Source organism: Melanerpes formicivorus, unplaced genomic scaffold (genome assembly GCF_026170545.1).
Source record: "Melanerpes formicivorus ecotype bairdi unplaced genomic scaffold, bMelFor1.0.p_v2 SCAF_5, whole genome shotgun sequence".
Taxonomy (NCBI): domain Eukaryota; kingdom Metazoa; phylum Chordata; class Aves; order Piciformes; family Picidae; genus Melanerpes; species Melanerpes formicivorus.
The window spans coordinates 16,551,156-16,570,712 of NW_027142357.1; the positions used below are offsets into that span (position 1 = coordinate 16,551,156).

The window sequence follows — 19,557 nt, forward strand, 5'->3', positions numbered from 1 at the left end:
CAAACAAGAAAAGGTACCATATAAGAAACGAATGACAGATGGGCCAACTGGAGGATTGTGTTTAATGTAATTAACATTAGCACTTACTGGTGATGGTTAATGGTCCTATACCATTACACATCCCAAAACAAAGCCTGATCAGGGATGCATCAAAAGACATGAAGTGAACCCTGAGGCTGAAGTGCCATTTGGTTCACATTGAAGATGTTTTCAGCAGCCTTTATGAGAAGCTACAGCTATTGGAGCAAAGATATGAACAAGTTTCCATCTTGTAACCACTACATTTTCTGTCATAACTACCCTTTTCTACCACAGTATAAAAGTTAATTTCTTCTTGTCTCTCTCCTACTGCTGCTACTGACCCTGAAGAGTAGGAATAAGTCTGAAGTCTTTGCATTTTAAGACAGGATTCTGCTTTTGCTGAAATTCAGCATGAAGCCAAAGAAATCTTCCAAAGAAATCTTTGACATTTACCAGGTATGAGTTTAAAAGGTGAACATATTCATGTCACTAGAGAACTCTTGGTATTTTCTTCAGAAATTCAAAAACTGTGTTTCCACATGAAGTTGCAGAATTGCCTTTTCTGAGTCTTAAGTATGCCTATATTCAAAACAACTTCATTGCCCAGTCAGAAAATATAAATTATTAATAAAATAATTAAAAAACAACAACAACACCCCAAAAACCTCTTTTTGTTCATATGGTTTTGTATTTGAAAGCCCATCAGTGTTGTAGTTAGATAAGAGGATTTAGTTGAGAAAATGGCAATATGCTCATAGGCAATAGGCAAACTAAGATGGCATTTACTAGGCATGACGACTGGCTGACTTTCAGCCTCTTCATCATCATGTTTGAGAATAAAAGAAGACAAAAGTCTTTCCTAGAAGGAAATACTATCCAGAAGAGACATATTTTGAAATTGTTTATATTCATAACTCTAAAGCCAGTTTGTGAAGCAGTTTTCCTCTTCCTGGGGCCTATGTGTAGGACAGGTTTTTCAGTGCCATCTTCTGGTAGGCATGATCATTAGGAAGATTGTTCCACTGAAGCTGATGTAGGGGTGACAAAATATCAACAGAAATGTTTATTGTTGTATAAAGCATAAGCCAGAATGACACAATCTAGTGGCAGATATTTTTTCTGCATATGATTTATAGCTTTGAACCATGCATTTATTCTTCAGCACATGTTTATATACATATACATATATGAATTTACTTATAAACGAAAGAATGAAACACATGGAGCATTGCTTTTTCACATCTAGAATATGTGATAAAGATTTTAATTCAAAGAAATACAATTGTGAAAATAGATTTTTAAGGGGAGTTAGCTCACTTAATTTTTACCATCCAATAAATATTTGCTTTACTTAGTACACAACAAAAGAACATTCCTCTCTACTTTGCCAAAAAAAAGGCTTTTTATCATTACTTTATTTGCTGACTTTACGGCCACTTCTTTGTGCCATCTTCAAGAATATATGTGCTGAGATGAACCAGAGAAGAAGATGGAGAGAAAGAGAAACTTGTGCTCAGATATCACTCCAGTTCCAGATCAGAACTGAGCATCCATAGACAGAATCTTGCTCCTGTGTATGGACAGGACAGTCCTGGATGGCAAAGGAGACCATTCAGGATGCACTGATGCTATTGCTGTGAGCTTTGATGGCCCCTGCAGACCGTAGAGCACAGTGATACCCCTCTGCACATTTTAATTTTACAAAGCAACTGGCAGCTAGTATAAATTGGAGACATTCTTCATCTTCTCTAATTTATTTGGAAAGTTGATTCAGAATGCAGTAGGCAAATGAGTGCAGATATGGCTTTAAGTTACTTTGTTTTGTTGCCTCCCCCATTCCTCCCACTCATCTGCACAGCACTGCCCTCTTCACCATTCATCTCTCCACCACAGTAGTAATACGCCTACGTGAAGTAAGGGGCTCAGTCTCCCTCTGTTGCCTGCACGAAGCAAAATATTTGATTACATATTTTTTCCCACACTTCATTTCATATTCTAATATCTATATTTCAGTGAAGGCTGCTTTTCAGTTCCTTGTAAACCATCTCACATCATGGTCAATAACATCTCAAATTTGCATCTTACTGCAAAGAAATGAAGATGTGTTCTATTGCAGTGAACTAGAAACAAAAGAAATAAACAAAAAGCCTTGCTTAAGTTCATTGTGTTCTAACATAAGGTTTACTTTTAAATTCTAGGCATTTAAGGAAAGGAAGTTTGTCTTCTGTTTATAGAAAGGATTCACAGAAAATACTAATTTTTGTAGTTAAATAAATATTTGCATTAAGATTGTTGGAAACAAGACTCTGATGGTTGAAACTGATTTGTGTATTAAACTTATGGCTGCACCTTGAAAAGGGAAGTTTGCTGCAAAGATAAAAGAAGTCCTGTGTCAGAAGTGATGAATCCTGAGAAAGACTTTCCAAAACTTAGTGAATCCTTCTGTAGAATTCCTTCCAACCTGGTGTGAACAACCACCTGTAGACCCATGAGCTAGAAGATGTCCAAGTAATCACACTGGTCTTATTGAGATACATGCTTGACAGTAAGTGTGCATCTAAACTGTCACATTTTGGTTGATTTTCTCCAAATGAAGCCCTTAACCAAAGAGTAGGAATGCAACAGTGCTGTCCAATGGACAGCGAGACCAGGCTCTGCATCATTGCTCCTTCCACTTCACAGCTCTTACACACATTTGCTCACATCAGCCGTTGAATGAGCTGCCCCAGCATTTAAACAGATAATTTGAAAACAAAGAGATACAAGAAACTTGTAACTACTTGTGTAGATATACACTAGAAGAAATGAACTATGAATTATCTTTGGACTTGATTGTATGCCTAACACCAACTGAAACTGCCAAGGGTCTATGATTATATCTGTATTTTATCCTTTTCAAGCATAATTTATTCTAGAAATGTAGATTTCTCAGAGACAGAGATTCTTGACATTGTGAACCTTGAGCCTTCCTATAGTTAAAAAAAAAAAAAACCACCAAGTGAGTTGCTTTCCAGTTCTGAAGGGAGTTCTTCATCTAAATCAAAATCAACAAGGATAACTTTAGGCTTTAATTTAATTTTGGAAGGAATAAGTAGTCCTTCTATTTACTGACAGCAGAGCATCTACCTAAATATGACATGGATACAGAGGAACTACAAATGATATTTGAAAAAGATCTTTTAAAACTGCCTCTTAAGTATGTGCTCTATATTTCTCCTTCAACTTTAAAAGATGCTAGGTCTCATTCTCCATTGCTCTGCTGTTGGTTTTGAGGGTTTCTGTGTTGCTAACAAGACTCTGCTAAATGCCACAGCATGAAGTGCCAGGATAAATGTAAAGAAATGCAAAAATCATAGATTCATTACCCACTAATTTATATTTCATAATCTCAAATACAGTTTTGTAAACTACCAGTAGAGCGACTGGATGAGAATACTTCAATTCCATCAGGAGAGTAGCTTTAACACCTACTCTCAGCAGTGACTAGTCTACAAAACAGTGGAGAAGGAGGGCTATTTATGTGTTCTTGTACAAATGAACGTAAATAAGTGGACACTCAAGCAAACTGACAATAGACTACTAACAAAGGGACAGATGTCCTTATCTTCTTACAAGGGTGAAAAGGGACAAAATGAATAAATATTTATATTATCATAGTGGCATGTAACTGGAGCTCAGTTGTGGTGGAAACAGTGATTTACCAGCATGTTCCCCCTCTCTTGGGAATCCACATAAACCAAGGTTCAGCAGTGAGAAAAAAATCTGACAGAAGGACCAAGCTGAATAAAAGGGCTACAGGTTTTCAGGACATACTTTTCTCTGCACTCAGAAGAGGACTAACAAAGAGAAATGTCTTCCTGGGAAAGAGTTACTGTAGGTGAATACAAAAGGTCTAATTGGGCATGTGAAGGAAGTATATGTACATCGTGGCATATAGCTTCAGCCCCAGCACTTCAGAAACTTTCTCTCCTATAGTCTTGGGCTAAAGCTCTGCATTCAGGACCTCTGCCTGTAAGATGACTCCAGCTAGAACATCCTTAGCTGCTGCGTAAGTGGCTGCTTGTGCCATAGCTCCACTAAGGCCAGCCTTCCTCCAAAGGGCACCTGGCAGGCTACAGTGTGAAGGTCATTCCCTATCTACTCTTTTTTCCCAGTTCACCTGCCCCTCTCCCACAATGATTTAGTCAGTGGTCATCAGTTCTCCTACATGGAGCACCTGAACAAGGTTTGCAAGCCTGTAGTGCTTGGACTCTTGCATCATCCCTACTGAAAGATCATAATAAAAATATTTGGTATTGCAGATATATTTTTTATACTAATGGGCACTTGCCTTTGAAAGTCCTTGGAATGTGATTGTGGGCTCTTTACATCTGTGTTGTGCTTGGTCTCAGTCCTATGGCCTTACAATGCTTGTAACACATTGAGGTGAATGTTAAGATTTCCCCCAGCCAATGGAGGAGGACCAAACGTGCCCTCTGCAGGAACTGAAAGGAGAGTGAGATGATGAGACACCATTTCTTCAATGAATCTCTGGAATGAAAGAAGACAAGACATGTATATTATCTGATGTTTGTGCTGTCCTTTTGGATAAGAAGTTGAAACACCACCATGAGACAAAGAGAAAGAGGACGTAATTGTCAGTGGAGTGTTGGGGAAAGAACACTCATAGCTGGGATAGTTAACAGCCCAGGAGCATTTCTGAAAAGCAGACACATGTGATAATACATGCTCTTGGACATTTCCTACACCATTGAGAAACAGCAGTGGCAGTCATGGGGGTAAACTTGGAGTGACGACAGGAATGGCAGAGGAAGGCAAGCATTGAAATTGTGGTGTTGTATATAATGAAAAATATTCCCATATACACTTGAAATGCTCAGCACAGGTTTCAGTTGACTAGTTTTGTTCTACTGCTGTAGAGGTTTTGCAGTACTGTGATGGAAAATGATTCTTTATCATTCCCAGCTCACTGTGGAGCACTTAAAGCACAGACCAGGTGTGAACTCACTCTGAGAGGTAAAAATAAAGCCACGTTATGTAATAAGATTTAATGATTATTCGAATCTCTTTTTCCATCCCTGTGGATCATTGATTTACCCTTCCTTGTTTTGTTCTCAGGATATTGCTAAAACAAGTAATCATGTTCTGAAATTAATCAGGATCAGGTTTTGTGTAACCCTGTAAGAGCACCTTTATTTTTGCTTTCTTTCTTCAATAAAGGAATGCTAACAGAACTAAAATCTTTGCTAGGAACTGCAAAACATTTGCAAAATATTCAGATTCCACAGCCATAGGGAACAAATGTGTAAGCTGTTATGTGCATAGCCTGGAGTTCAGTCATCATTTTCTCTCAGAGAAAAACAAAAGCAGACCTTCTAAAGCCACCACTAAGGAGATTTCTATTTAGACAATATGCAATAATTCATATTGAAACAAGATTTTAATCTCAGCAAAGCTTTGGATAATCTGCTGGCACCTGTGTTTGCTGCTTTTCCACCCCACTGCACTGCTTAGACTGAGGGCCAAAGGCTGGGTCCTGCAAGTTTGTCTGTGAAAGTGGCAGTCCTGCTTACACAAGGGAGAATCTTGGCAGCAGAGGGGCAAGGGTTTTTAAGGATTTTCCCCCAAAAGTGTCAGACATGAAGAAACTACACCAGTGTCATCATCCTTTATACTGCCTTGGAGCCTCTTATTCTCTTTGCCAAGTACTGCACTAGGACATTATTTGCCATGGTTTGTACCATACTGATATATTATGCTGACTTGCTTGAGGAAAAGGTGTGACGTATAGATAACTTTGTCTGAGGGAAACAGGTACAAAGTTATTATCAAGAATTATTTTTGAAAGAATTGGGGAAAGTTTTTAAGATGTAGAGCTAAGATATTGGACACATCAGCCCCTGTGTGATATGGAGAGATTTTTATAGTGATTTCATGGTATGGGTAAGCGGATACTTTTCAGTACTATGTAGATACTATTGCAGATACTATGTAGTCTTGCTGCCGAGGCTTCTGTGCCTGACTAATATAGAAACTCTGGTTAACAAGTGTCACATTTGCAAGAGTTCAGTCTCTGCAGCTCAAGGAATGAGAAAGAAATTACAGAAACCAACAAAAAACCCAACACCCCAACGACTTTTATGCATGATAATTAAGAACAGGCAGATTGATTAGGAACTAGGTTACAAAATAGTTTGGAATTAGGTTACAAAATAATTTGGACATGCAGTGAATAGTGCTGTAAAAGGAGATTGTGTCCAGGCATCTAAAAGAAAAGATAAAAATCTACATCTGATATATCTTACATAGTTTTCATCCCCTTAAAAATGAGCATTATTGATTTTAAAAGGTTAAAAATAACATCATGTTTCTTTCGTTCTTAGATTCTGTGATTCATGCTTCCCATTTTAAAGTCTACACCCTGTGAAGAGGAGTGCATTATCAAGGAAAGGAAAGAGGCTTGCCAGGGACAGACGGTAATTTCCCGTAGCAGGTGCGTACAGCAGGTGGTACACAGTGTACCTGCAACGAAAAGGTAGATTTAGGCTAAGATTTTATTTAATATGGAAAACTTATTGCATCCTGAGCCACTACTGGGGACGTGCCAAAAATTGTGTCTGCAGGATGATTTATTACATGAAAATACCACCGAACTAATCAGTGGAGTTACTAATTAATACAAATCTGCATTTTTGCATAAGCAATTAGTGTAAAGAGAGTGCAATGAAAAAGGAAGTTCGACTCATTTAATCTCAGTGTCTATTCAAGCGGAAAGACCCACTAGGGCAAGGCACTAGGATCTACATTTGGATATTTTTTTTTCCTTTTGATTAGTTAAAGGAACTAAAAGGTCAAATTATCAATATTTAATTCAAATGGAAATGCATTTGTTCAAGAGGAAAGAAAACACTTTATTTAAAAAAGGTGGGACTCTGGGGGTAAATGTCTGGATCAAAAATAATTAGATTTTGCAGTTACAACAGCATCTAAATCCCTTCTGATAAGAATCCTTTTTCCTAATAACAGGGTTGGTTTGACACTGATAGCAAAGACTGCTGGCGTTATTTAGACTCTAGCTCAGGCAGTAGCTGGCCTACTAATTACCAATACAATTTAGACATTTGCTTTAATGGTACGTACCTCTCTGACATGTTTTGTTTGGTTTTTTTTTTTAATCAATTTGAATTATATTTTAAATCTATTGTGATTTCATAATTGTGGCCACTTGACTAAAAGAGTAATTTAAAAAGCTGATAATTACCTTGGTGGTGATGTATTTTCCATTAACTAAATAGAAGTTTACATTTATAGAATTAAAACAACAACAGCATTTATCTAACGGAGAAAGGCTCAATAAAATTAATACACTGAGCCTTAAGAGAAAAAAATAGTAGAAAAGGCACCTTAATCAACCGTACCAGTTTCAAGCCCATCTGTAAACGTATCCTAAAGAAACGCTGGGAAGCGTGGTGCAGACGCAGCGCGGCACCAAGCCGGTGCCAGAGCGGTGTTGAAGAGCGTTGCTCTCCGCCCATGATTTTCGGAGCCGAGGCAGCCGCAACGAGCTGATAATCGCCCGGACCTCTCCGGGCAGCGTGCGGGGTGGATGCCCTCCTCCCGGCCACTCCTTTTGGAAGAGGGGCGAGCGAGGGAGCCCCGCGATGGGCCCGGGCCCTCAAACCCCAGTTGGCCCGCCCTAAGCAGACGGTCCCGGCTCCGCGGTGTGGGTGATGGTGGGGCCATGCAGGGCTGAGGGGACAGGGTGAGCGGGTAGTAGTAGAGTCCTCTCTTTTTTTTTAATTGTTATTTTTACCTCGTTTGGGCTCCCTGTTGGAGGAGAAGGGAGCAAGAAACGTTACAGTAGAAGGAGGGAGCCCGAACAGCTCGGGCTGCCCGGGTAGTAAATCACTCACTAAATGATAAGCGCGGCTTCCTCCTTCCAATAGCTTTAAGCTATTTGGGGAGGCATCCCTTTCCCGCACTCTCGCAGGTGCAATATGAATCAATTATCGTAATTAAGATAATGCCGCAAACCCAAGAGATTTCCTCGGGAGCGCTCCGGACAACTGTAAGCCGTTTCCACTGCATTGCTCCCGCTCAGCGAGTTCCCTTCCCCTGCCGCCCACCTGGGCCTGGGTTCGGCCCCGACGACGCTCCAAGCTCGCCGATCCGGGCCCCAGCCAGCCCCGACGTTTCCCCTGCTGCCAGGGCTGGGAGGTGGGAGCAGATGAGGCGAGAGGCGGTGGGGAAAGGGGGGCTGGGCCAGGCCGGGCCCTAGCTTTGTTGGGACGCGTGCGGTTCGCGTGCCGCGCCGCGGGGGGGAGGAAGAAAGGGAGAGGGGAAGGAGGCAGGGAGAGAGAGAGGAGAAATGGAGAAATGGGGTGTGGGGTGGTGGGGGGGTGTGGAGGTAAGAAGGAAAGAGAATAAGGACAAAAAATAAAAGAAAATAAAAGAAAAATATGATAAAAAAATAAAAATAAGAAAAAGGATTCGGGACGAAAAATAAACAGAAGCCAGATGGAGAAGGAGGAGTCTGTAGAGTCTGTAGGTCAGGGAGGAAAAAAAAAAAAAAAGACATGCTTGAAACGATAAAATCATGCGGCTGGGGGAAGAAGAGAGGCCGGGGACGTGAGAACTGGAGACACAGAGGCAGGGGGTGTCCCAAGCGGGGAAAGCAGAGCCGGCTGTCTGGGAGAAGGGAAAGAGAAGCGGTACCGGAGGGGCGAGAGGAGCGGGAAGGACGAAGCCGGCGTGGCGGAGAGCCCCGCGGCACATGGAACAACCTGCCCTTCCCCGGCCCCGACGGCCTGCACCGAGGAGCAGTCCGTACCTGCTAGCCAGGCTCCCCCACGGTCACGCGTGTCCCTTGGCCCAGCGCCGTCTGGGGCAGGACCGGCCCCTAGCACCGGGCTCGGCAGGCTTAAAGCCCGCCTGTCCGACTCTGCATTTGTCTGCTGATCGATAATTTGTTGACTTTTGTTTTGCTCCCGGGGAAGATGACTGTACACTCAAAGGCACACGAGCACCCCAAAGCTTTCACTGCTTGCCGAGATTCAGCTTTCTGCCAGTACCCTCCTCCCGGTGTTCCTGCCCAGCACCCCACACTCTCGGGTGTATTCTCAACAAGTCCCATCCAAACGTGGGTAATATTCTCCTACAACCGAGACATGGCTGGACCAGACCCATCCCTCTCCTTCGCTCTCAAAACCTGTTCAAACATCACCTTTTCCAAAACGCCGCCGCTTTAGCAGCCCCGTTAACGGGGCCGTACGCCTGAAGGGGCGGCCGTCCCTCTAAGAAGCCTCGCCTAGCCTCCCGTTGCGCAGGCATCTTCCTGGTCCCTGGCTCAGGGGCACCTCTGCGGGCAGAGAGGGGTTCGCCACGGCCAGAGGCTGCTGTTAGGTGGGCAGGCCCTGGCATCGCCCTACCGCTCATGCCGCAATTAAGGGCCGCAGCAGCCGGTGACCCGCCAGTGCCCTGCTCCAGCCCCACTAGTTCTACCCGGCGGCACAAGCCGCACTGCCGCTCCTCGCTTCACAAAGAGAGCGGGACAGCTTGGAAGTAGCAAAATGCGTCCGGTTGCCCTTCGTATTTCGATTATCGAGATGGCAAACACCCCCCGGAGTCCCTTCCCGCCGCCACGCCAGCCCCAGGGCTATGTAGGTCACGAATAGGAGAGAATCATTTTAAAAATAACCCGACCTGGAAAAGTATCTTTCGAATCTGTCTCCACAGGGCGGAATTAGCGGCTTCACACTTAAAGCCGCGTGAAGAGAAAATACATGATTTCCACCACCACCACCACCCCGTTTATTGATTGAATGTCCGGACAGCGCCTGCCAGTAGCAAAGCTTTCCGTGTAGTGGTGCTGGGGTCTATCTCCCTCCTTAAAACGCATCTCACAAATTCGGCGGCGCTTACAAACTCCACCGAGCTGTTTAAACACTTTGCTGCCGTCGCTCAGCGCTGTTCTTTCAAACTCCCTGTTGACGGGAGGTATTTCCAACAAAAACCCATGGAAAGCTAAACAGTTTGCTCCAGAAGGCAGGACAGTCCTGGGGGGGAACAGCAGCCCCAGGACTCCGTTTCTCCCAACTCCGGAGAAAGCCATGGTGGGGGCAGGAGTTATGTGTGGCGGTGGAGGAGCAGGGGCCAGGAAGGCTCTGGGGATCGGAGGTGCTCGTTAGGTGCTGCTAAGGGGGTTAAGGGGTGGCGGTGGGGGCACCCGGAACAATAGGAACAATGCAGCTCCGTGGGTCGAGGCAGGCAGCCCCGTGGCGGGCGAGACGCGGGGCTCTGCAGCTCACCGGGCCAGCCGCCGCCGGGGGGGGGAAGTAGGGGGCCGCCCGGTGACAGATGGCGGAGCCCGGCGGGCCACAAAGGGCGTGGCGGCTCAACGGGCGGGCGAGCGGCCGCATACAAATAAGGGGTGTCACGTGGGGAGGGGAAGCGACGCCGCGCCTGACGTGGGCGGCCATATGGCGCGTGCCGGCCGGCGGGTGGGGTGGGGCGGGGCGCGGGGCGGGGCTCAGGCGCATGGGGCGGTGTCGGTCGCCGCGGTAGCCAGGTCCCGGTGCCGGCCCCCCGCCGCGCATCCTCGTCTCGCTATATAACGGGGAAGCCCGGCACTGTACAACCTCGGGAAAAAAAAAAAAACAGGCGCGGCGCCCTCGCACGGAGAGCTGCGCTAGGGTTATGAGCCCGCCACCGCGCAGGAGAGGCTGAGCAACGGAGGTAACGGGAAAACGGCTTCCTTCCCCCCGCACCCCCACCGCGCGACAGGGGCTGACGGCGGCTGTCGGGGTAGGAGTGCAGCCTGGTGGGTCGGGGCGGGTGGGACCTGCCGCTGCCGGCGCGCCTTCTGTTTATATTGTTGCTTGCAGCCGCGGGAACCGGTAGTTGTTCCTGCCCGTTTGTGCAGGCAGCGGTGTGTACACACACCTGTGTTCATCCATACACGCATATATGTGTGTGTATGCATATATATGTAAATATATATGTGCATCCCTACAAATATAAATATATACGTGTACATCCATCTATATGCACCTATTCTACGTGTGTATTTGCTTCCATCTATGCATCCCCTAGTATCAAGCTCTTCTGCGGAGGGCGATCGCCACGGTCCCACCACAGGGGGGGCATTGTTCCTCTCCAGTGAGCCAGGTGTGACTGGGGGATGGTCGAAACCCGTCAGGAAAGTCCCCGTGGGAAGCGGGGGGACGATGTCCGCCCGCGTCGGAGGGGGTGACGGGTACAACGCCTGGGCCAGTCCCGCACCTGTTACCGTGAGCGGGGGCCACACAGCGCCGCCGTTCGCCGCGGGCACCTAGTGGCAGTTCTGTCGAGACCAGAGGTGGTTTGCCGGGGAGAGGTTGAGCAGTTGCGGGAGCAGGTGCCACGGCGCCCGTCGGGGCGGTGCGGCAGGGTTGGGGAGTCGGGGAGAGCGGCGGGGACAAGCGTCACGGGCGGCTATCCGTCCCTGTGTCTTGTGTGTCCCCTCCCCTATGTGGCAAAAGCATTTTGGGACTTCTAAGACAAACTGCTTGGCCTGCCCGCGTCGTGCTGCACGGGCTGCCTCCCGCACATGTAATCTGCTTATATTCCCCGTTAATATCAGCGAGTTACATAATGGTATTTGAACATATGTCAGCTTAATTACAAGGCAGGACCGCGGAGACAAAAGTTTGCGCTGGCATGGAGGGGGAAGCCGGGGCTTCCCGCGGGAAGGGTTGCGGGGAGCGGGGCTCGTGGGGCTGTAGTCGCTGGTCTGGGTGCTGATCCGCTTCTTTTCTGTCTCCTCCGCGACACAGAGGCTCACCATGACCAAGTCGTACAGCGAAAGCGGGCTGATGGGCGAGCCCCAGCCCCAGGGTCCCCCCAGCTGGACGGACGAGTGCCTCAGTTCTCAGGACGAGGAGCACGAGATGGACAAGAAGGAAGAGGATCTGGAGGGTCTGCATGGCGAGGCCGAGGAGGACTCGCTGCGGAATGGTGAGGAGGAGGACGAGGAGGACGACTTGGATGAAGAGGAGGAAGAAGAGGAGGAGGAGGAAGACGACGACCAAAAGCCCAAGAGGCGGGGCCCCAAAAAGAAGAAGATGACCAAGGCACGCATGGAACGGTTCAAGCTGCGGCGCATGAAGGCCAATGCCCGGGAGCGCAACCGCATGCATGGCCTGAACGCAGCTCTGGACAACCTGCGGAAGGTGGTGCCCTGCTATTCTAAGACACAGAAGCTCTCCAAGATCGAGACCCTGCGCCTGGCCAAGAACTACATCTGGGCGCTCTCCGAGATACTGCGTTCGGGCAAAAGCCCCGACCTTGTCTCCTTCGTGCAGACCCTCTGCAAGGGCCTGTCGCAGCCCACCACCAACCTGGTGGCCGGCTGCCTGCAGCTCAACCCGCGGACTTTCCTCCCTGAGCAGAGCCAGGAGGTGCCGCCCCACGTGGCGGCGGCGGGCGCGCCCTTCCCGGCCCACCCCTACCCCTACCAGTCGCCAGGGCTTCCTAGCCCGCCCTATGGCACCATGGACAGCTCCCACCTCTTCCACATCAAGCCGCCGCACGCGTACGGCGCCGCGCTCGAGCCGTTCTTCGAGAGCGGCCTGGCTGAGGGCGCGAGCCCCGCCTTCGACGGGCCGCTCAGCCCGCCCCTCAGCGTCAACGGAAACTTCTCCTTCAAGCACGAGCCGGCCGCCGATTTCGACAAGACTTACGCCTTCACCATGCACTACCCCGCCGCCGCCGCGCTGGCCGCCGCTCCTGCCCACGCCGCCATCTTCCCGGCCGCCGCCTCACGCTGCGAGATCCCGGTCGACGGCCTGGCCCCCTACGAGGGTCACCCCCACCACGAGCGCGTCCTCAGCGCTCAGCTCAACGCCATCTTCCACGACTGAGCCTTCCCCAGTCGCGGGAAGGAGAGGGGGAAAGCCGAGCTACGGCCGCCCGCCGGCCGTCACTGCCTTGTTTACAGGGGGCAGCCCGGCGGGTTCCGCCGCTGCCTTCAGGGCCGTCGCGTCCCCACTCACCGGCTGTCTTGCTTCCGCTGTAAATCTGGGGTAGGGCCACTAGGATCGCGTCAATTACCTGATCGGGATAACAAAATCACAAGCAATAATTAGGATCTATGCAATTTTTAAACTAGCGATGGGCCAATTACAAAATATATATGAAATCTATATTTTTCAACCAACATTTTACTACTTGTTACCTTTCCCATGCTGAATTATTTTGTTGTGATTTTGTACAGAATTTTTAATGACTTTTTATAACGTGAATTTCCTATTTTAAACCATGCAGCTTCATCAATTTTTATACATACTGGAAAGGTAGAATTATATCTAATTTATACAAAATAATTTAACTAATTTTAACCAGCAGAAAAGTGCTTAGAGAAGTTATGTTGCCTTAGCGCTTCTTTCCTTTCAAATAGTTGAAGAAGGAAACAAACAAACAAAAAAAAACCCCAACCATCCTGAACAGTCCGGGCAATTTCTTTCCCATAAAAGTATCCTATATTATTCTCTTTTTTTCTTGTGTCCTTTTTTTTGTTTGTTTGTTTTGTCTGTTTTCTCCCCTACAAGAACCAGATCCCCTAGGTCTTGAGAAGATATAAGAATAAGAGACTTATTTTCTATTAAAACATATCAATTCAACACATAACTTGCACAAACATGTATATAAAGAGTATAAGCAAATGCCAACACCTTTTTAAATCGAAAGCTGCTTGACGATCACATACAATTTGCACTGTTTCTTTTTAGTCTTTGAACCCTTTGACATTCCGTGATTATTTTTTTTTAAGAGAACTTGAAGATGTTGATGTTTCCAGGCGATATAAATGCATGATTTTATACACGTTCACAGAATCCGTGGTTGTCATATGCTCATTTTATAAATCGGAACCTAAAACTAATCAGGTTGTTAAAGTCGGGCTATATACCTATTGTAGTCGATTAGTACAGTAGCTTGAAACAAATTCAAACCATTTAATCCGTAATTAGAACAATAGCTATTGCATGTACAATGCAGTCCAGAATAAGTGCTGTTTGAAATGTAACGCTGGTTCAACTGGAATCAATCTGTACTGTAATTTTGTTTGTAATCCTGTATATTATGGTGTAATGCACACTGGGATTTTAGAAAAACATCCATCCTTTGGCAGCAACATAGTGTTGAACATTTGGTTGAATGTTGCATTTCTCCTTAAATGTGATTATATTTTTTTTCTTAGTGTACGTAATTCCTATGGGATTATTGTTTTATTCGGATAGCTCATGAAAGGTGCAACACTTATTATTTGTAGAATAAAATTGGAATAAAAAAAGGACACGGATTCTTTACTTACCTCGAGGGGTTCCTGGGGAAGGTGGAAGGGGTTGTGTTCGTTTGTTTACAGCGAGACTGACCATTTGCAATGCTGATTTGTTGAATTAGGTAAACAGGGGCAGAAACGCAGTTCGCCGATTTGCAGCGGCTGTCGGTATGGGCTGCGCCGGGCACTCCCTACCCACTCGGGCAGCCCGCGGGCCGGGAGGCTCAGCTCAGCCCGGTCTGGCCGCCTGCCTGTGACTCTCCCCTTCCCAGGCCGCCGTGGGAGCGCTGGGGCGTCCAGTGGTACCGACCGGGCTCATTACGCCCAGCCGGGGTCGGCACCCCGGAAAATGCCGTTTCGGCCCTGCCGGCAGCTGGTGTTCCCTTCCCCTCAAGCCAGCCCGGGATCCAGCGCTATCGATTCGCCGTCTCCCCTTCGTCCCAGACGCAAAACGTGCTTCTTTAATCTTCACTGCTAATTGAGGGGCTTAAGAAACCCGGAGACACAACCTGCGGGGGAGCAATTGTCCTAATGACCAGGAATAATTATCAACAGGTCTTTGACCCTCGGAAACAGATTTAAGACGTTTCCTAAAGTACTTTAGATGAGCCTGTCACAAAGCAGATGTATTGCACAAATAATTCACAAACCCAGTAGCGAGCGAACAGACTCTTCTGTCTATGGGGCCTTTTTTTTTTTTTTTTTTTATTTCACGAGAAACCGAGCTGCAGACCTCTGTTTTGGAAGGTGCTTATGGCTACGGAAATCCAGCGCTTGAGGCTGCAAACCTGTATGAGCATTGCAGCACTAGCCAACTCTTCTTGCTAAAATCACACTGAACGTTAATTGCGACGCCGGCTAATATATTTTGCAGCATCTCCCTGTGTTTCACCCTAGCCTGTATCTCCGTGCTCCACAGTTTGCTGCATTTGAAAAGTTGGAAAGCAAAAGACAACTTCTCAAGCACCCAATATACCTTTCTCAGAACAGCTAAATATAACCAAGATAACCCAAGAGCAGAAAAATAACCACCTTTTTTTTTTTTTTCCAGGTAAAATTGAAAAAGCTGACCCAGGCTTTTCTTGCCTTTTGGTTATGTGCCTTCTTAAACATAAGGATTCTTCTAGTCAGTCAAGGGGCAACTCACATGCCACCATCTTTTATTCAAAGGCAGGCACAGATGTTCCTTCTGCAGGGGAGGTTTTAATTTATGAAAATGATATTGTTTATGCATGAATGCACTCTGCATAACACAGTACTTCCATCTGATGAGAGAAATGCCACAGAACCAGTGCCAATGTCAGGAACATATTCTGCAAATTTAGTTGCTTAAATGTTTAATGAATATTTGGAAGGCATTTCCAAACCACAAGAAACCTTTTCAATTACCTTTTCTTTTTCCACAGTTAATAACAAAATTCAACTCCTCTAGCCAATGCAATTTACTTAGAAGATCTACCTAGGCTATCCAATTGTTTGCCACAGTGATTCTTTAGAGAAAACAATGTTTTAATGCTATGAGCAACCTAGCAAGAAAAATTAATTAGGCATTTTAGTAACTAGAGGCTCTGTTTTAAAAACCAGTCATGAGTTTTGTTATTTCAATTAGTTTAGGGTTTCCCCACCACCACACATACCCTATATAACATATTGGAGATCTCCCCCCTCCCTTTGCTCTTGCTTCCAATGCCTCCATGTTATTTATTTATTTACTGTTAATATCATGCCCAATCTCAAAATCTCTGCTGACGACTCCCACAGGAAGGTCTATCAAGGTCTCTTTCAAAGGAAAGAATTACTCACACTGTTCCTCTCCTATAATATATTGTTAATTAACTAAGGCTATAGTAGTATTACCTAACTGCCTTATCTGGAAGAAGCTCTGGGTTTGAGTCAGACCTACACACATGCAGGGTAATCCACTACAGGCCTAGAACTCTATTTTTATTGTTTGTTTGGATTCCTTTATGCCATACTTCTGACAGCAGAAATTGTTCTGCCCCCAGTGTATGCTTGAGAAGACCTTGGTGCAATTTCTGCAGGCACTGCACAAGTTAACAGTCACAACTTGCAGCTTTTCCCTTCTTGGTTTCCTGAAGCAACAGAAGAGGGTCTGAAGGGTGTAGACCCATTGTGGCCTGTAATACAGTTGAAGACTGATCTATGCAGAAAGCTCTGAAATGGGGGAATTCCAGGTTACATCCATCTGGTGACTGAAGCATCAGGTTTTAAATAGCCAAATGAAAAAACATGCTTGAATATCACCAGACATTCACCCAATGTCTTCAGGCAGACTGTCCAAGTGAAAGGAAGTAGATTCAAGGGGAGTGAAGATTCCTGAATTCACCAGAAGACAACAGAACATTTTTTTTTCTCCAGAAGATACTGTTCTAGAATTTCAATAAGCTCGTATTAAAAAGCAACATGCAATACCAGAGGCAATAGGAATTAATAGAACCACTTCTTAACTAAACCTTAAGAGCAAGTAAAAACAAATATTTTCTATAGTTTCTAACAGTACAAATTCTTGCAACTATTATAACTGATTAAAACTGGATCCATTTTGACATTGACAATTGCTTTTGACATAGTGAACATGAGTTGTTTGTTTTTTAAGAAACAAACCCCCACAGTATTTCTGTACATAGAAACATCTTGTAAAATAGTTTTAGAAATTACAGAGTTAAATTCCCTGTTCAAGTACATATATAAAGTATCCAAAGATTAAAAAAAAAACCAAACAAAACATCTCCCCCCTCCCCAATGCAACAACAAAAGCAAACAAAAAACCCCCAACAAAACCCACTCAGTTCTCACTCATTCATCCTGAAGAAAAACTCAAAGAAATGAAACGTGGAATTTTTCCTGGTGCTGTATCAGGGAAAATACATAGAAATTTGACTTTATTTTTATTGACCAACATGGCTTGTATGGTAATAATTTCAGAAATTATAAGTGGTCTGAAAATCCTGCACTACAAACCCCTTGAAAAACAGAGTACATGCATACATATCAAAACAGTGATCTGAAGATCTACAAATAAACTGTTATTTAAATATGCACATAAGTGTTTTTTAAATAATTCATATATGTATTTAACAAACTGTCAGAAGCTATGCAATACAAAATTAAAACTGACAATGCTCTCAAAGCATTCTCTTAAGTATTTAGGTTGCCTACAGGGTATGTAAAACATAGAATATCAGCCTTGGTTTTTAGTTTCCTAGCTTGTAGTAGTTGACAGCATAGAATTAACTGCATTTTGTATGAAACAAAATAGAAGCAACTAAGATTTACACAGGTTGCAATATTTTGGTGATAGAACAATGGAAAACATTCAGAATAAAGCTTTATAACCTTAAAAAGACAGCAAACCCACTTAATGAAAAAAAAAAAATGTTTTCTGATCAACATAATCTAATTTTTCATTCTTTCCCACTACCACATTTTCCTCTGTTGTTCTCTTTGAGACCAGTTTCAGCTCAATCTTCAGGAATGAGTTCAACTTCCAACTCCATTCTTGTGACTTTTTGTTTCAGCATAATAATTTCACTCATTCTTGTTCTTCTCTTTGCAGAAATTTGTTCATCTCTACAAGTTCAGACTTTAATTTCCTTATCTCTCTTTTTCCTTTAAAAAAATAAATAAATTCCCCTGTTCATTTCCAAGCATATATAAAGGGATACAGTAACAGCAATGCTGTCTTCTACAGATTATTGGTGCCAATTTTCTTCAGAATAACTAATGACTTCACTTACTGTGCAACACATTTAGCGTTCTGCTTAACATCTCTTCTCAGTCAAGGTAAATAAATACAAAAGAGATGAATTAATTTATAAAAGATGTAATGTAAGAAGGGAACATTCTTAGGAGAGTTAATATTTAGGAAAGAAGAGCTGAACTGGACTGCACACTAAACCGTCTCTGTATAAACAGACATTGTAGCCAGAAAAATATACCAGCCAAAGGGATGCTGCCAATTTCAAAACTCAAGTTTCTCCACAAGCAATCTCCATTAGCCACTGAAACAAGCTAGCTACCAGAAATGTTTAGCTAAATCCTCCAGACTGGGCATAAGGTATTTTCCTTACAACATCCCCTCCTATCTTCTTTAACTTCAGCATCACTTTATCTAAATGTTCTTGAGGTGAAAGTGAGACTCCCACTACTTCATAGCATCTAGAGAGCATAAGATAACATCCTTCATCCATAAAGGAATGCTGTCAGTTTAAGAGAAGTTATCTCATCTGTTTATTTCCTACTGCCTCTTGTCCAGGCCCAGAGAATGGTCCCTGGGCTCAAGGCCATTTTCCTGGCATGAAATGAGTTTGTCTAGCTATCTGAACTACCTTGGTCAGGTATGTTGGTGCCCACCTGACACATGTTCACACTTATTTCCACTCCTTTTATAAAATAGCCTTAGTACTCATTAATATTCTTCTTCTTGGTCTGCTAGCTACTAAGGCCTCAAAGCCACTACCAAGCTCTGACCAGCCCCACCTATAACCTCTCCCACCAACCCCACCCAAGGGCCTGGAACTCTATTTCAGTTCCACCTGGCCTATCAGTTTCTTCAGAGTTTTTGTTGGACACTGTTTTCTGGTTCAATTACAGCCCCGATCTGGCTATGCTGTGAGCCAATGTCCTGCAGGGCCTGGACTCAAGCCTCACCTCATCACTGTGAACTTGCCTGATGATTTGAAGTCTCCAGGGAATCGTGGCATGCTCTCTGGCCTTTCTTATTCAGCTACCACCATATAGGGCCTGTCCAGAAAGGCCCCTGCCTTGATAGCCCTGGGGTTTCCTTTTGGCTCCCTGGCTCTTAAGGTACAGTTGGCCCTTGCTGTGCCCTGACAATGGCTTTGTTTCCCTTCCTGGTGTGCCATACATCCTTTTTGTTTTTTGCTCCTTCTACTTCATTTAAGTTGCTTTGCATCTGAAAAATGGATAAAATATTATGTCTGGACTATTCCATGTTTTTAAAAAATCAGTAGCAAATCTGAAAGTTGTGATATTTAAAACAAAGTCTATTGGAGTAGACTTGCTTAGAATGTTTCTTTTCCCTCCCCACAAAAAGTGCTCATCTCAGACTTACAAATTGTGTAGATTGTGGATTTAACAGGAGGGAGCCAGGAATTAGTAGACTTCTTCCTATGTTTTTTTAACTATGTAAGTTTTTGCTACTATAGAAGTTTTCTTACTATTTTATGGGTTTTATC

At 44.8% G+C, this 19,557-nt stretch overlaps 1 protein-coding gene and 2 long non-coding RNA genes across 4 annotated transcripts; 1 reads left to right on the plus strand and 2 right to left on the minus strand.

Moving 5' to 3' along the window:
• Positions 1-995: 995 nt before the first annotated feature.
• Positions 996-9,350, minus strand: LOC137441002 (uncharacterized). Its single transcript, XR_010987289.1, has 3 exons — positions 9,245-9,350; positions 4,352-4,551; positions 996-1,961 (listed from the first exon to the last, which is right to left on the minus strand). It is a non-coding gene; the product is annotated as an uncharacterized lncRNA (long non-coding RNA).
• Positions 9,351-10,596: 1,246 nt separating this feature from the next.
• On the plus strand, positions 10,597-14,359 carry NEUROD1 (neuronal differentiation 1). Of its 2 annotated transcripts, none has more exons than XM_068138431.1 (2): positions 10,597-10,755; positions 11,835-14,359. In XM_068138431.1, exon 2 carries the CDS (start codon positions 11,844-11,846, stop codon positions 12,918-12,920), a length of 1,077 nt encoding a protein of 358 aa, XP_067994532.1. In that variant the 5' UTR covers positions 10,597-10,755; positions 11,835-11,843; the 3' UTR covers positions 12,921-14,359. The 2 variants fall into 2 exon arrangements, with proteins under 2 accessions (XP_067994532.1, XP_067994533.1); XM_068138432.1 differs by having other exon boundaries at positions 10,736-10,824.
• Positions 14,360-17,228: 2,869 nt separating this feature from the next.
• Positions 17,229-19,112, minus strand: LOC137441248 (uncharacterized). Its single transcript, XR_010987354.1, has 2 exons — positions 19,010-19,112; positions 17,229-17,968 (listed from the first exon to the last, which is right to left on the minus strand). It is a non-coding gene; the product is annotated as an uncharacterized lncRNA (long non-coding RNA).
• Between the last annotated feature and the right edge of the window lie 445 nt (positions 19,113-19,557).

Bases quoted from the DNA above. Each gene is read 5' to 3' on its own strand.
- NEUROD1 (XM_068138431.1), top strand. From the start codon at position 11,844: ATGACCAAGTCGTACAGCGAAAGCGGGCTGATGGGCGAGCCCCAGCCC.